This window comes from Nansenia antarctica (assembly GCF_963989245.1).
Source record: "Nansenia antarctica genome assembly, chromosome: 2".
In the NCBI taxonomy this organism is placed as follows: domain Eukaryota; kingdom Metazoa; phylum Chordata; class Actinopteri; order Argentiniformes; family Microstomatidae; genus Nansenia; species Nansenia antarctica.
Genome location: NC_137675.1, coordinates 676,753 through 692,871, shown reverse-complemented (window position 1 = coordinate 692,871; position 16,119 = coordinate 676,753). Strand labels below are relative to the sequence as shown.

Sequence of the window (16,119 nt, the reverse complement as noted above, 5' to 3'; positions counted from 1 at the left end):
ACCAAGGCTCATTTCTCCAAGTTATCTGTGGGCAGCAGCTCACAGAGCCGATTGCACTGAAGGTGGGAATAAAAACTGGCTGTCCCTGGAGTGCCGTGAACTTCATCTTAGCACTCAACCAATGGATGAAGTGGATTTACCAGTGCGCTCCTCTGCATGTCCGATCCCCAAATCCTGTGCAGGGATACGCGGACGACGTGCAGGTGTCATCACGACAGGAGGATGTCATCACCAACATGCTGGCACGCACTGATGAGTTCCTCCAATGGTCAGGGCTGGAGGTGAAGCAAGCCAAGTGTGCCGTACTCCATGAGCGCCGCAGTGGAGGCAACCGCTGGTATAAGGCCAAGAACGACAAGCCCCCCACCTTTCTTGTAATGGGCCAACCCATCAGGGTGTATTCCCGCAATGAGACCTACCCATACCTTGGCCACAGGTTTAACATCGCTGGCGAGTGGAGCGAGTAGGTCGAGGAGCTCACTACAGAGTTTCTCCATCGTCTCCACCTGATTGACTTGTCCCCCCTCCCCATCCTCATGAAGCTCCAGGCTGTGAGAGAGGTGGCTCTGGCCAAAATCCAACACCTCTTCGCCAATGTGCACATCCCTCTCAAGGCACTGAGAGAGATGACGAACAGAACTGTCCAGCTGGTCAGAAAGTGGGTGGGCCTCAACACACACTCCACACGGGGCATGATCTTTCTCCCATGTGGAGAGGGAGGGCTGGGAGTCCCCAATGTCGAGTGGGCCTACATAGCCACCAGGCTAGCCCACCTGCTCCACATGCTTAACAATGACGATGCCACCGTTAGAGAAATGGCCAGGGCCTCTCTCCTGCTGGATCTACGCAGAAGGAAGATCCCCCTGGCCAGCGCACACCAGAACGACTTCCTCGGCTTCAGGAGGAAAGACTCTGGGAAACTGGATTCCCAGGCCAAGGGCTTCGGGGTCTGGTCTGACTGGCCGGATCTCAATGACCTCTGCAACCAGACTGGAGTTCAGCTAAGATGGACAGAACTTAACACACAGACTGAAGTCCCTGTCTCTGATGAGGTGATCACAGACCCCTGTGTGATTGTGAAGGCCGACATCACAACACCGCAGGAAGAGACTGTCGGACTGCACAGAGACTCTGCAAGGAGGGTTCTGCTCAGCCTGAAGCAGTCTGAGATCAGGCAGCACTGGTGTGGACTCAGACTACAGGGAAAGCTAGCTTGTTTGGAGTTCGCTGACCACTCAGTCTCACACTCAGTGTTTAAGAACGTCGCTGTTGGTGAGGATGTTCTGAAATTCACCATCAAAGCAAGACTGCAGGTATTACCGACCAAGTACAATCTGTCCACCTGGTATCCCCACACTCACAGTCCATTCTGTTTAAACCATCAGGATTCACAACACCTAGAGTCCATTGCACACATAACAAATGGATAGCTCGTCATGACCGTATTGTGGACATCGTGTCTGATACAGTACAAAACATCTTACCATCTAGCGCTGCTATGTACAAGCATGCCAGAGTGTTACCAGAGTGGTTTGGTTTTGCCAATGATGTTTTTGCCAACATCCCAAATACACCTGATGTTGTCTTTGTTGACACCGGCCACAAGGAGGTGCTGATTGTAGAAGAAGGCTGCCCCTTTGACCTGTACATGGACCAGACTTTCCAGGACAAGTATATCAAATACCAACCACTGCTTGGTACGATAACCAGCTTTGGGTACAAGTGCAAATTCAGCATACTTGTATTTGGAAGTCTGGGCCATGTATATAAATGCACCATGAGCGGTCTGAGAATTGCTGCAATGTCTAAAAGAAAGGCCAAACAGGTTGCCAAATTTTGCTCTGTCTCAGCTATTATTGGCAGCTTGGCCGTGTGGAGAAGGAGGTGTTATGTGTACCCTTGAGTGTTCAGTGCTGCTTAGCCCCGAAATATTTGATTCCCTGTTTGTATAATATAATTTGTGGAACCAAATAAAGTATTCAAATGTGTGTGTGTGTGTGTGTGTGTGTGTGTGTATGGTGTGTGTGTGTGTGTGTATGGTGTGTATGGTGTGTGTGTGTGAGTGTGTGTGTGTGTGTGTGTATGTATGTGTGTGTGTGTGTGTGTGTGTGCAGGTGGACATCGTGGTGGGCTGTGAGGACTTGTTCAGCGGGAGGAGGTGGAGGGTCTGCCACGCCTTCGCTACGTTTGTGGCCCGGCGGCCCAAGACAGGCAAGGTGAGGAGGGGGGTGTGTGTGTGTGTGTGTGTGGGTGTGTGAGTGTGTGTGTGTGTGTGTGTGTTTGTGTGTGTGTGGGGGGTGTAAACAGACTGACTTATATAGCTCCTTATTCCAAAGCGTTTTACAACGGCCTCTCATTCACCCATTCACACACACATTCACACACCAATGGCGGCCAAGTTACCATGCAAGGCGCCGGCCCGCTCACTGGGAGCAATTTTGGGTTCAGTGTCTTGCCCAAGGACACCTCGACATGTGGCCAGCCGGGGCTCGAACCGCCGATCTGCCGACGTTGCGATCATTAGATGCCACCTCTACCTCCTGAGACACAGCCTCTACCTCCTGAGACACAGCCTCTACCTCCTGAGACACAGCCTCTACCTCCTGAGACACAGCCTCTACCTCCTGAGACACAACCTTCCGCCTCTCTGTGTGTGTGTGTGTGTGTGTGTGTGTGTGTGTGTCTGTCTTCAGTTGTTGTTTGTTCGTGGGTCTTTCTGCCTTTAGTTTTGTCTTCAGCAAGTGAAATGCAGTGAACTGCTTGATCAGGTTGAGATCAGGTGATTGACTCTGGCCATTGCAGAATATTCCACTTCTTTGCCGTAAAAAGACTCCTGGGTTGCTTACGCAGTATGTTTTGGGTCAGTATGTTTTGGGTCATTGTCCATCTGTATTTTGAAGCGCCGTCCAATCAACTTTGCTGAATTTGTCTGAATCTGAGCAGACAGAATATCCCTAAACACTTCAGAATTCATCCGTCTGTCACATCAATCAATCATATGCTTCAGATCATGAGCCGTTCCAAGCCTTCTCCAAAGAATGCTGTTCCAGAACAGGGCTGGCTATTTAGATGTTTTTTGGCAAAGTCGAATCTGGCCTTTCTATTCTAGAGTCTTTTATCACCACCTTGTGTTGGACCCTCTGTATTTGTTCATGTGAAGTCTTCCCTTTATGGAACACTTGGATAATGATCTGCCTACCTCCTGGACACTGTTCTTCACTTGGCTGGATGTTGTGAAGGGGTTTTTCTTTACCATGGAAAGGATCCTGAGATCGACCTTTTTGTGGTGCCGAGCTCACCAGTGAGTTCTTTTTTTCTCAGAATGTACCAAACTGTTGATTTTGGCCACTCCTAATGTTCCCACTATCTCTCTGATGGATTTGTTTGTTTGTTTTTGCAGCCTAAGGACGGCCTGTTTCACTTGCATTGAGAGCTCTGTTGACCGCATGAAGCAACAGCTTCCAAATGCAAATGCCACACTTGGAATCAACTCAGACCTTTTACCTGCTTAATTGATAAAGAAATAATGAAGGAATAGCCCACACTGGCCCATGAAACAGCTTTTGAGTCAATTGTCCAATTACTTTTGGTCCCTTGAAAAAGAGGTAGCTACATATTAAAGAGCTGTAATTCCTAAACCCTTCCTTCAATTTGGATGTGAATACCCTTACCCTAAAGCTGAGAGTCTGCACTTTAAGCCCATAGTCATTGTGCATCCGTCTGTCTGTCTGTGTGTGTGTGTGTGTGTGTGTGTGTGTGTGTGTGTGTGTGTGTGTGTGTGTTAGGCAAGGCAAGGCAAGGCAGGTTTATTTGTACAGCACATTTCATACAACAGGGCAATTCAAAGTGCTTTACATACATTATTAAATACAGCAAGAGGAGCATAGTAAGAAAATAAATGAATGAATAAAAGCAAATATAAGAAGTAAATAGATAAAACATTTAATAAGACAATAGTTAATGGATAAAATACATTGATAGAAGTGTTTGTTTTTAATCATAACTGCTGCGGTTTGGGCCTGGTCAGGGAGTTTGTTCCAGGAGCATGCAGCAGCGTGACTGAAAGCTGCTGCACCGTGTTTTGTGTGTAGGTGCAGCTGCGTGCGGTGCAGCCTCTCTCCCAGGCTGACAGGGTGTGTGTGTGTGTGTGTGTGTGTGTGTGTGTGTGTGTGTGTGTGTGTGCGTGTGTGTAGGTGCAGCTGCGTGCGGTGCAGCCCGTGTCCCAGGCTGACAGGGCGTGTCACAGCGTGGCGGCAGAGCGGCGCAGGATGAGGCTGCTGCACGATGACATCATGAAGACGCTGCTCTCCCATAGGCCCGTGGAGGACGGTCAGTCACCACGGCAACAACCCCCCATCACAATCAGAACATATCAGGCAGTGTGTTTGTATTTACTATGTGTGTGTGTCTCTGTGTGTGTGTGTCTCTGTGTGTGTGTGTGTGTGTGTGTGTGTGTGTGTGTGTGTGTGTGTGTGTGTGTGTGTGTGCAGTGGGGGAGGTGTGTGGGGGGGTCCCAGCAGGCAGCACCAGGGTGGAGAGCGTGGAGCTGGTCCTGCCCCCCCACGCCAACCACCAGACCCAGGCCTTCGGGGGGCAGATCATGGCCTGGATGGAGAATGTCGCCACCATCGCTGCTAGGTACACACACACACACACACACACACACACACACACACCATGTCCGACCAAATTAAAATGACATGTGGGCTTCCTCAAGGGTCAATCCTTGGCCCCCTTCTATTCAGTCTCTACATGCTTCCATTGGGACACATCATCAAAAACAACAAAATCTCCTACCACAACTATGCAGATGACACTCAAATCACATAGCCCTCTCACCTGACGACTATAGTCCCATCTACAATCTCTGTAATTGTATTGAACAAATAAACGCCTGGATGACACAAAACTTCCCCTCCACTCCCCCCCCCTCCCCTCCCCTCCCCTCCCCTCCCCCCCTTCCCTTCTCCTCCCCTCCCCTCCCTTCTCCTCCCCTCCCCTCCCTTCTCCTCCCCTCCCCCCCTTTCCCTTCTCCTCCCCTCCCCTCCCTTCTCCTCCCCTCCCCCCCCTTCCCTTCTCCTCCCCTCCCCTCCCTTCTCTTCTCCTCCCCTCCCCTCCCTTCTCCTCCCCTCCCCTCCCCCCCCCCCTCCCCTCCCCTCCCCTCCCCCCCTTCCCTTCTCCTCCCCTCCCCTCCCTTCTCCTCCCCCCCCCCCCCCCCCCCCCAGTCGTCTGTGCCAGGCCCACCCCACCCTGAGGACCATAGACATGTTCGTGTTCAGAGGTCCGGCCCAGGTGGGCGACAGGCTGGTGCTGCGAGCCATCGTCAACCACGCCTTCAAACACAGGTAGTCAGCCACGCCTTCAAACACAGGTAGTCAGCCACGCCTTCAAACACAGGTAGGAGTGTGTGTGTGTGTGTGTGTGTGTGTGTGTGTGTGTGAGACCACGCCTTCATACACAGGTAGGAGTGTGTGTGTGTGTGTGTGTGTGTGTGTGTGTGTGTGAGAGACCACGCCTTCATACACAGGTGGTCACTGGTCACATGACGACATCCAGTCTGACAGTCTAGACACAGCGGCAGCACACATACCAGCACAGCTCATATTATACACTGTGTGTGTGTGTGTGTGTGTGTGTGTGTGTGTGTGTGTGTGCGGCAGCATGGAGGTGGGTGTGTGTGCGGAGGCGTACCAGGGGGAGGAGCCTCTCAGACACATTAACTCCGCCTTCATGACCTTCGAGGTTCTGGACCAGGAGGGCCGACCCTGCACGTTGCCACAGATACGACCCGAACCCCTGGTAAGAGAGGCTGGGGGAGGTAGAACACCAGGGGAGGCTGGGGGAGGTAGAACACCAGGGGAGGCTGGGGGAGGTAGAACACCAGGGGAGGCTGGGGGAGGTAGAACACCAGGGGAGGCTGGGGGAGGTAGAACACCAGGGGAGGCTGGGGGAGGTAGAACACCAGGGGAGGCTGGGCTGGTCTGATCTGTCTGTCTCTCTGCCTGTCTGTCTGCCTGTCTGTCTGCCTGTCTGTCTGTCTGTCTGTCTGTCTGTCAGGACGGTAGGAGGCGTTACCAAGAGGCGATCGCCAGGAGGAAGATCCGTCTGGACAGGTGAGGAGACACACACACACACACACACACACACACACACACACACGGTGTCACCATGGAGAGATCAGAACAACTCTCTGAGGCTTCAGACAGCAGGTTGTAGATGGAGGAGTCTGGGGAGGGACTTAAAAACATCCAATCTATTAGAAGTCAGCCATTTATGATGTCATCATTATGATGTCACCACTATTATCATCATGGTGGGCCTCATCTCAAGGGGGGACGAATCTGCCTACAGGGGTGAGATCGAGGGGCTGCAGAGCTGGTGCAGTTTTAACAATCTGGAGCTAAATGCTCAAAAAACAGTGGAGATGGTGGTGGACTTCCGTAGGAAAGCAGCCCTGCCCCCTCCCATCACGCTGGGAGGTACCCCGGTGGCCTCCGTGGAGTCATGCCGCTTTCTAGGCATGACCATCTCCCGGGACCTTAAGTGGGAGCGGAACACCGAGGCCCTCACGAAGAAGGCCCAGAAGACCATGTTCTTCCTCCGGCAGCTGAGGAAATTCAGGCTGCCGAGGTCCATGATGGTCCAGTTTTACACGGCCATCATAGAGTCCATCCTCACCCACTCCATCATCACCTGGTTCCCTGCTGCAACGACCAAGGACAAGGCCAAGTTGCAGCGGGTGATACGTTCAGCAGAGAGGGTGATCGGCTGTCCCTTGCCCTCCCTCAACTCCCTGCATGACACCAGGGCTCTGAGGAGGGCAAGGAAGATCATGGCCGACCCCTTCCACCCCGGCCACGGCCTCCTCACCCTGCTTCCCTCTGGAAGAAGGTTGCGGCTGCCTAAGACATTAAAGGCCCGCCACAGGCTCAGTTTCTTCCCCTCAGCCGCCAGGCTAATGACTCTGGCTTCCCCCTCCCCCCCGCCTCCAAGTCTGCCCAGGACTGAACATGCACTGGACCTTGAATAACTCTGCACTGCACTTTATATACAGCACTATCCATGCACTGTCTGTCCTGTGTTGTCCTGTTTTTGCATTTGTATTTGTACTTGTTTTGTTCATGTGTATATGTGAAAAAAGCATAAATGCACCTTCTGTAAATGCCAAAACAAATTCCTATATGTGTCAAGCATAATGGCAATAAACGTAATCTGAATCTGAATCTGAATGTGTATGATGTCATCACTAACAGGAAGTACATCATTTCCTGCAAGCAGACGGAGGTTCCGCTGTCTGTGCCCTGGGACCCTAGCAACCAGGTAACAGACCCCTAGCAACCAGGTAGTCTCTCTAGACCCTGACCCCTAGACCCTGACCCCTAGTCCCTGACCCCTAGTCCCTGACCCCTAGTCCCTGACCCCTAGACCCTGACCCCTAGACCCTGACCCCTAGACCCTGACCCCTAGTCCCTGACCCCTAGTCCCTGACCCCTAGACCCTGACCCCTAGTCCCTGACCCCTAGTCCCTGACCCCTAGACCCTGACCCCTAGACCCTGACCCCTAGACCCTGACCCCTAGACCCTGACCTCTAGTCCCTGACCCCTAGACCCGGACCCCTAGTCTCTCTACCTGTCTGTCTCTCTACCTGTCTGTCTCTCTGCCTGTCTGTCTGTCTGTCTCTCTACCTGTCTGTCTGTCTGTCTCTCTACCTGTCTGTCTGTCTGTCTCTCTACCTGTCTGTCTGTCTGTCTCTCTACCTGTCTGTCTGTCTGTCTCTCTACCTGTCTGTCTGTCTGTCTGCCTGTCTGTGTCTCTACCTGTCTGTCTCTCTACCTGTCTGTCTGTCTCTCTACCTGTCTGTCTGTCTGTGTCTCTATACCTGTCTCTACCTGTCTGTCTGTCTCTCTACCTGTCTGTCTGTCTGTGTCTCTACCTGTCTCTCTACCTGCCTGTCTGTCTCTCTGTCTCTCTGTCTGTCTGTCTGCCTGTCTGTCTCTCTGTCTGTCTGTCTGTCTGCCTGTCTGTCTGTCTCTCTACCTGTCTGTCTGTCTGTGTCTCTACCTGTCTCTCTGTCTCTCTGCCTGTCTGTCTCTCTACCTGTCTGTCTCTCTACCTGTCTGTCTGCAGGTGTATCTGAGCTACAACAATGTCTGTGCTCTGAAGATGCTGGCCGCCAACAACAGCTGGGTGTTGAACTCTGAGAAGAACAAGGTCTGTTAACCCTGACCTTTAACCTTTGACCTCTGATTATTAATATCAACCCTGACCTTTGACCTCTGATTATTAATAACAACCCTGACCTTTGACCTCTGATTATTAATATCAACCCTGACCTTTGACCTCTGATTATTAATAACAACCCTGACCTTTGACCTCTGATTATTAATAACAACCCTAACTTTGACCTCTGATTATCATATTATTAGTACCAGTGTGTTATTTTGGTGTTCCTGGGTGTGTGTGTGTGTGTGTGTGTGTGTGTGTGTGTGTGTGTGTGTGTGTGTGTGTGCGCGCGTGTGTCAGGTGCGTCTGTCCACCCTGGAGCAGAAGGAGGTTCTGAGCTTCATGGTGATGTCAGAGGAGGCGGAGCTTCCTGCCCAGACGGCCTTCAGCCTCCTGTCTGACCTCAGCAGGCGCACCGAGTGGGACCCTCACTACACGTACTATATACTATATATACTATACTATATAACCCTCACTACACGTACTATATACTATATATACTATACTATATAACCCTCACTACACATACTATATACTATATATATACTATAATATATAACCCTCACTACACGTACTATATACTATATATATATACTATAATATATAACCCTCACTACACGTACTATATACTATATATATATATACTGTATATATATAATACACACTACACGTATATAATATATATACTGTATATACTGTATATATAATACACACTATGCGTAATATATACTATACTATATACTATAATATATAACCAGGGGTGCACATAACTTTTTGGGGCCAGTGCTCAGAGGAGCACCTAGGGATGCTGCTTGGTGCTCCCCGAGCTCGCGAGTCACGACCCGTCCCACAGGATGGATGAAAAAGGGATACATGGATAACTTATATTAGCAAAACGACATTTATTCATAAATAAAGATGAACGAACAAATGATTGTGTGCAAAACAAAATAAACAAATGCAAAATCAAATGACTGCTCTTTAAGCATGAAAGTCTGTTAGACTCCTTTAAACACAATGAAATCAACTGACATCTCTTTAAGCACTGATCTGTTCTGTAAACACTGAAATCAACTTTTCAACAAAAAGTTACAGCCTAAGCATTTACTTCATCATCACTGCTCTCTTGACTGCTGTAAGTTATCACTGTCCTCAATTTCAACCATGGTAGAGGATGTTGTAGGGCAGGCCATCACTTTAAATAGCTCGTTATTTTGATTGTGCAACAAAGACTTTTTTTTCTTCTTTTTTATAATAGAATTCCCAACCATATTCCCTGGGTCAGGGGTCTAGGTGCGATAATGAAGCTGTAAAACAAACGTCTGAACGTTTGAAAGCTTCAGAGAAAAGAAACGTGAAGTCCCTTGGTGTTGTTTTTCCTTTTAGCGACGAGTCGTTCGGGACTGACTTTTCACGTGTCGGCGTGATAACCGTGCGATACGCGATACGCGGAATGAAAGTACGAGTTACGATACTTTCCGAATGTTTTCGTGAGGGGAGTCGCCGTGGTCGTCGTGATGGATTACTCGTCGCACCTTCGGCTGAGGTGACGGCAAATAGTTACTTACTTGGTGGGGCTTGGACCCAGCTGTTGGTGCGCAAAAGCGCCTTCATGCCGCTGATCTGCCGCGCAGCATGCATTTTGGCGACGCATGCGCACTGGCGCACCAGTTATGTGCACCCCTGTATATAACCCACACTACACGTATATATAATATATAATAATAATAATAATATTATAATAATAATATAATAATATTATAATAACAATATAATAATCTTATATTATAATAATAATAATATAATAATTCATTGTATTTACATAGAACAGTTTTAACAACAGTTAACAACAGACAACATGAGCACATAGTCATAATCATAATATAATAATAATAATAATAATACAATCATAATAATATAATAATATAATATCATAATAATATACTACTACTACTAATAATAATAATAATAGTAATAATAATTCATTGTATTTACATAGAACACAGAGTTAACAACATGTGTTATTTCCTGAACAGGAGCTGCGAGCTGATTCGCCGGGTGGACGATGACGACTTCCTGTATCGCGTGGTGACGCCCTCGGTCAGCCAGGGCGGGGTCAGCGTGGGGGTGGGGTCAGCCCTCTCAGCCAATCAGAGCCCAGGGACGCCCCAGGACTTCATCCTGCTAGCGTCACGCAGGAGACCATGTGACAGCGGGTGAGACAGGCTGGTCTGCAGCAGTTATGATTAAACACAAACACTTCTATCAATGTCTTTTACCATTAACTATTGTCTTATTGAATGTTTTATCTATTTACTTCTTATATTTGCTTTTATTCATTGTAGTTTTTATTTTCTTACTATGCTCCTCTTGCTGTATTTTAATAATGTATGTAAAGCACTTTGAATTGGCCCTGTTGTATGACATGTGCTGTACTAATAAACCTGCCTTGCCTAAAGGAGTATTCTAGGTTCTGAAGGCGTGTTCTAGGTTCTGAAGGCGTGTTCTAGGTTCTGAAGGAGTGTTATAGGTTCTAAAGGAGTGTTATAGGTTCTAAAGGAGTGTTCTAGGTTCTGAAGGAGTGTTCTAGGTTCTGAGGGAGTGTTCTAGGTAGGTTCTGAAGGAGTGTTCTAGGTTCTAAAGGAGTGTTCTAGGTTCTGAAGGAGTGTTCTAGGTTCTGAAGGAGTGTTCTAGGTTCTAAAGGAGTGTTCTAGGTTCTGAAGGAGTGTTCTAGGTTCTGAAGGAGTGTTCTAGGTTCTGAAGGAGTGTTCTAGGAATTGTCCTGTTGTATGAGATGTGCTGTACAATAATAAACCTGCCTCTGCTCTGTATGTCCCCTCCAGGGACCCGTACGTGATCGCCCTGCGCTCCGTCTCCCAGCCCACCCACCCCCCCGCCCAGGGCTTCCACCGGGGGGAGGTGCTGTGTGCCGGGTTCACCATCCTGCAGCTGGAGGACAGACGCTCCAGGGTAGGCTCCTCCTCCTCCTCCTCCACCTCCTCCTCCTCCTCCTCCTCCTTCTCCTCCTCCTCCCCCTCCTCCTCCTCCTCCACCTCCTCCTCCTCCTCCTCCTCCTCCACCTCCTCCTCCTCCTCCTCCTCCACCTCCTCCTCCTTCACCTCTCCTCCTCCTCCTCCTCCTCCACCTCCACCTCCTCCTCCTCCTCCTCCTCCACCTCCTCCTCCTTCACCTCTCCTCCTCCTCCTCCACCTCCTCCTCCTCCTCCTCCTCCACCTCCTCCACCTCCTCCTCCTCCTCTCCTCTCCTCTCCTCTCCTCCTCCCCCTGTCTTCTCCTCCTCTCCTCTCCTCCTCCCCCTGTCCTTTCCTCTCCTCCTCCTGTCTTCCTCTTTTTCTGTGTCTGTCGGCCCTTTCACATCTGAATCTGCTGTTCTGTCCTGTGGTGTTCCCATGGTTCTGTCCTGTGGTGTTCCCCAGGGTTCTGTCCTGTGGTGTTCCCAGGGTTCTGTCCTGTGGTGTTCCCAGGGTTCTGTCCTGTGGTGTTCCCCAGGGTTCTGTCCTGTGGTGTTCCCCAGGGTTCTGTCCTGTGGTGTTCCCCAGGGTTCTGTCCTGTGGTGTTCCCCAGGGTTCTGTCCTGTGGTGTTCCCCAGGGTTCTGTCCTGTGGTGTTCCCCAGGGTTCTGTCCTGTGGTGTTCCCAGGGTTCTGTCCTGTGGTGTTCCCAGGGTTCTGTCCTGTGGTGTTCCCAGGGTTCTGTCCTGTGGTGTCCCAGGGTTCTGTCCTGTGGTGTTCCCCAGGGTTCTGTCCTGTGGTGTTCCCCAGGGTTCTGTCCTGTGGTGTTCCCCAGGGTTCTGTCCTGTGGTGTTCCCAGGGTTCTGTCCTGTGGTGTTCCCAGGGTTCTGTCCTGTGGTGTTCCCAGGGTTCTGTCCTGTGGTGTTCCCAGGGTTCTGTCCTGTGGTGTTCCCCAGGGTTCTGTCCTGTGGTGTTCCCAGGGTTCTGTCCTGTGGTGTTCCCCAGGGTTCTGTCCTGTGGTGTTCCCAGGGTTCTGTCCTGTGGTGTTCCCAGGGTTCTGTCCTGTGGTGTTCCCAGGGTTCTGTCCTGTGGTGTCCCAGGGTTCTGTCCTGTGGTGTTCCCAGGGTTCTGTCCTGTGGTGTTCCCCAGGGTTCTGTCCTGTGGTGTTCCCAGGGTTCTGTCCTGTGGTGTTCCCCAGGGTTCTGTCCTGTGGTGTTCCCAGGGTTCTGTCCTGTGGTGTTCCCAGGGTTCTGTCCTGTGGTGTTCCCAGGGTTCTGTCCTGTGGTGTTCCCAGGGTTCTGTCCTGTGGTGTCCCAGGGTTCTGTCCTGTGGTGTTCCCCAGGGTTCTGTCCTGTGGTGTTCCCCAGGGTTCTGTCCTGTGGTGTTCCCCAGGGTTCTGTCCTGTGGTGTTCCCAGGGTTCTGTCCTGTGGTGTTCCCAGGGTTCTGTCCTGTGGTGTTCCCAGGGTTCTGTCCTGTGGTGTCCCAGGGTTCTGTCCTGTGGTGTTCCCAGGGTTCTGTCCTGTGGTGTTCCCCAGGGTTCTGTCCTGTGGTGTTCCCAGGGTTCTGTCCTGTGGTGTTCCCCAGGGTTCTGTCCTGTGGTGTTCCCAGGGTTCTGTCCTGTGGTGTTCCCAGGGTTCTGTCCTGTGGTGTTCCCCAGGGTTCTGTCCTGTGGTGTTCCCCAGGGTTCTGTCCTGTGGTGTCCCAGGGTTCTGTCCTGTGGTGTTCCCCAGGGTTCTGTCCTGTGGTGTTCCCAGGGTTCTGTCCTGTGGTGTCCCAGGGTTCTGTCCTGTGGTGTTCCCAGGGTTCTGTTCTGTGGTGTTCCCAGGGTTCTGTCCTGTGGTGTTCCCAGGGTTCTGTCCTGTGGTGTTCCCAGGGTTCTGTTCTGGGACCTATTTAGTTTGCACTTTACCTGCTTCCTCTAGGAATGATCATTAGCCAAGAGGTCTCCTATCACTCTTATCACAATCTCATTTAAGCCAGATCAAACCGACAAGTTGTTGTTTTATTTGACTGTCTGGCTGCTGTGAAGGATTGGATGGCAAAGAACTTCCTCCAGCTAAACGCAGATCAAACCCAGGTTCTTATTATTGGTTCACACAAAGTCACTCCAAAAACTCCCCTACATCTCCACCTCTAACCCTCCTCTCCTCTCCTCCTCTCCTCTCCTCCTCTCCTAGCTGTGTTATTATAACCAGGCCAGTCCAGAGGTGCTGCCCTACATCTCCACCTCTAACCCTCCTCCTCTCCTCCTCCCCCCCCCTCCCCACAGCTGTGTTATTATAACCAGGCCAGTCCAGAGGTTCTGCCCTACATCTCCACCGACATCGCCGGCCTCTCCTCCGTCTTCTACCGGACGTTCTGCACCTGCAGCCAATACCTGCAGAGGAACAAGGACTGCCCCCCCTCTGACCCCGCCCCCAGAGGCCCCGCCCCCCCCCTGACGCCTGATGACCCCGCCCCCCAGGACCCGCTAGCCTCTGCCCTGTGCTCTACCCAGCTGTAACCCCTCCCCCTCTCTAGCCCCTCCCCCTCTAGCCCCTCTCTAAACCCTCCCCCTCTACCCAGCTGTAACCCCTCTCTAACCCCTCCCCCTCTCTAACTCCTCCCCCATCTCTAGCCCCTCCCCCTCTCTAGCCCCTCCCCTCTCTAGATGATTCTAACCCGTTCTCTGGTGAAGAGAGAATATCAGCACTAATGATCAAACTATTGTTTTTAACCTTGTTGTTTTTGTTTGGAATCGTAACTGCTGGATAGTATGACAGTTGATATGAATGATGTCACGTTCTTCTGAACAGGCTTTATTTGGTAATGATACAGGGTAGTCATGGTAACCATACAGGGTAGTCATGGTAACCATACAGCGTAGTCATTGTTTACGACATTACAGTAAGTGGCACTCAACCTTATACAGACGATGTTTTACTGACATGTTTATGACATGACTCACAAAGGTCTGAGAAATCTGCATTTTTATTATTAGTTCTGTGAGAAATCTGCATTTTTATTTGAGAGACTGATTCACTACTGCTGTTATACAATTAGTTTTATTAATTGAATATTGATTTTTCTTCTTTTTATTTTTTTTTACAGAAATGATGTAAATTGAAACATTTTACAAAAGAATATGAAATAAGTCAAACATTTGTTTTGTTTTGAATTTATAAAAAATAATAAATCTAAATGAAAACTCACTGAAGGAGAATCTACTTCTAAGGCAAGGCAGGTTTATTAGTACAGCACATTTCATACAACAGGGGCAAGTCAAAGTGCTTTACATACATTATTATAATACTGCAAGAGGAGCATAGTAAGAAAATAATGAATAAAAGCAAACATGAGAAGTAGATAGCAGTGTTTCCCCTAGGTTTGCTGCCTTGGGGGGGGTGGCATGGACCGTGGCATGGACCCCCCCCAGGGGGTAAGACCCTGCCTCATACCAGCGTCATGTCCAGGGGTGTACTTGTACATTAAGCCGCCTCACGCTACGGAAACAGGAGATAGGCTCCTGCCCTATGGGCCATTAGGCTCCAGAACCATCGGTTCTCAAGGCTACTTACTTATGTGGTCTTGACTACCTGTCCACTTTCTCACCTGGTTCTTGCTCTCTCTCTCTCTGGTGTGCTGACACCATCCTGCTCTCTCTCCTTCTCTCCCTCCCTATCCTCCTCTCTCCCTTTTGCTGTCAACCAAAAGGTAAACAAAACAGCCAGAGTATTTATAATCTAATATCCATATCAATTTATAACATAATTATAATTGAATATTGGATTGCTGTGGGCAATCCAGTCAGATAATGTCATTTTGACTTTACTCTCTCACCTGAAAAAAAATTGTATGTCCAACTATAAAAAACAGACATTTCCAATGCTTCAATCAACTGTCCATGTACTGTAAATATGCCATTATGGTATTACCATGAAGCCCAACTCTAGCAGAATAAGAAAGATAGTATATCTACTTTAAGTCAAATAAGTGCCTCCAGTTAGCTCTTTAGCTGGCAAGTGTGCAAGGAGACTAGCTCATCTAATCACCTCTGAGCTAGCTAGCTTGCTAGTTCTTTGACACTATTTACACTATGGAACTATAGTCAGACACTTTCTAGTCACGATAATAACGAATGAATTTTAACCGACTTTCTCTGTCAGAACACTCAGCAATTATATTTGCTAACGTTTCAACTTGCTTACTTTCTTTTTCTTTTTCTTTCTTTTTATCCCTTTTTCACCCAATTTGGTATCCAATTGCACCCAACCTAGCATCCAATTATCCCCTGCCTATTGCGTAGGATCCGCCGCACGACCCCATGGCCGGCAGCCCCAGAGGAGATCGCCAGGCAGACTAGCTGACTGGCTCCTCGAGCCCGACACCGTTACTCCAGTACCAGACGGGGGCGTTACTATACCCCCCTTGGGAGCGGCCGCTCAATATGCCGCTCCCTGTGAGCCCCGGCCATATCCGGGTCTGGCGAGACCGGGATTCGATCCCAGTCCCCGGTGGGCAGCTTGCACTAGAGGCTAATGCTTAGACCGCTGCGCCACCGCGGGGCACTCAACTTGCTTACTTTCAATCTGCAGACATCACAGCCGGCAAAAACTCTCGCGTCTCGCGCGCACACTTGCGCCAAATCTTGTATTATTCTCCAGCGCTGGCTATGCGAGACTACGGCGGACTAACGTTACCAACGAGCCTATGGGCTTGCCACTCGCCAGATTCGGGTTGGGTGCGTTTAAAAAACACGGATATTTTAGCCTTCTTGTCAGATGTTTGGTGTCTACGTCCGTAATAATTCCTCTTTCTTGGGGGGGCGGGGGGTTCCGTTGGGAGGGCGGCCCGCCCCCCCAAGGCAATGGTAGGGGAAACACTGGATAGATAAAACATTCAATAAGACAATAGTTAATGGATAAAAGACACTGATAGAAGTGTTT

At 49.9% G+C, this 16,119-nt stretch overlaps 1 protein-coding gene across 1 annotated transcript in view; it reads left to right on the top strand.

Moving 5' to 3' along the window:
- Positions 1 to 14,374, top strand: part of acot11a (acyl-CoA thioesterase 11a) — a 23,974-nt gene extending 9,600 nt beyond the window's left edge. The window contains exons 5-16 of the mRNA XM_080524807.1: positions 2,115 to 2,216; positions 4,194 to 4,329; positions 4,491 to 4,638; positions 5,226 to 5,345; positions 5,661 to 5,799; positions 6,058 to 6,113; positions 7,254 to 7,320; positions 8,129 to 8,212; positions 8,525 to 8,661; positions 10,261 to 10,440; positions 11,068 to 11,194; positions 13,464 to 14,374. Coding sequence (XP_080380933.1) covers positions 2,115 to 2,216; positions 4,194 to 4,329; positions 4,491 to 4,638; positions 5,226 to 5,345; positions 5,661 to 5,799; positions 6,058 to 6,113; positions 7,254 to 7,320; positions 8,129 to 8,212; positions 8,525 to 8,661; positions 10,261 to 10,440; positions 11,068 to 11,194; positions 13,464 to 13,697 — 1,530 coding nt within the window. The 3' untranslated portion in view covers positions 13,698 to 14,374. The remainder of the gene's footprint in view (positions 1 to 2,114; positions 2,217 to 4,193; positions 4,330 to 4,490; positions 4,639 to 5,225; positions 5,346 to 5,660; positions 5,800 to 6,057; positions 6,114 to 7,253; positions 7,321 to 8,128; positions 8,213 to 8,524; positions 8,662 to 10,260; positions 10,441 to 11,067; positions 11,195 to 13,463) is intronic.
- Positions 14,375 to 16,119: the final 1,745 nt, after the last annotated feature.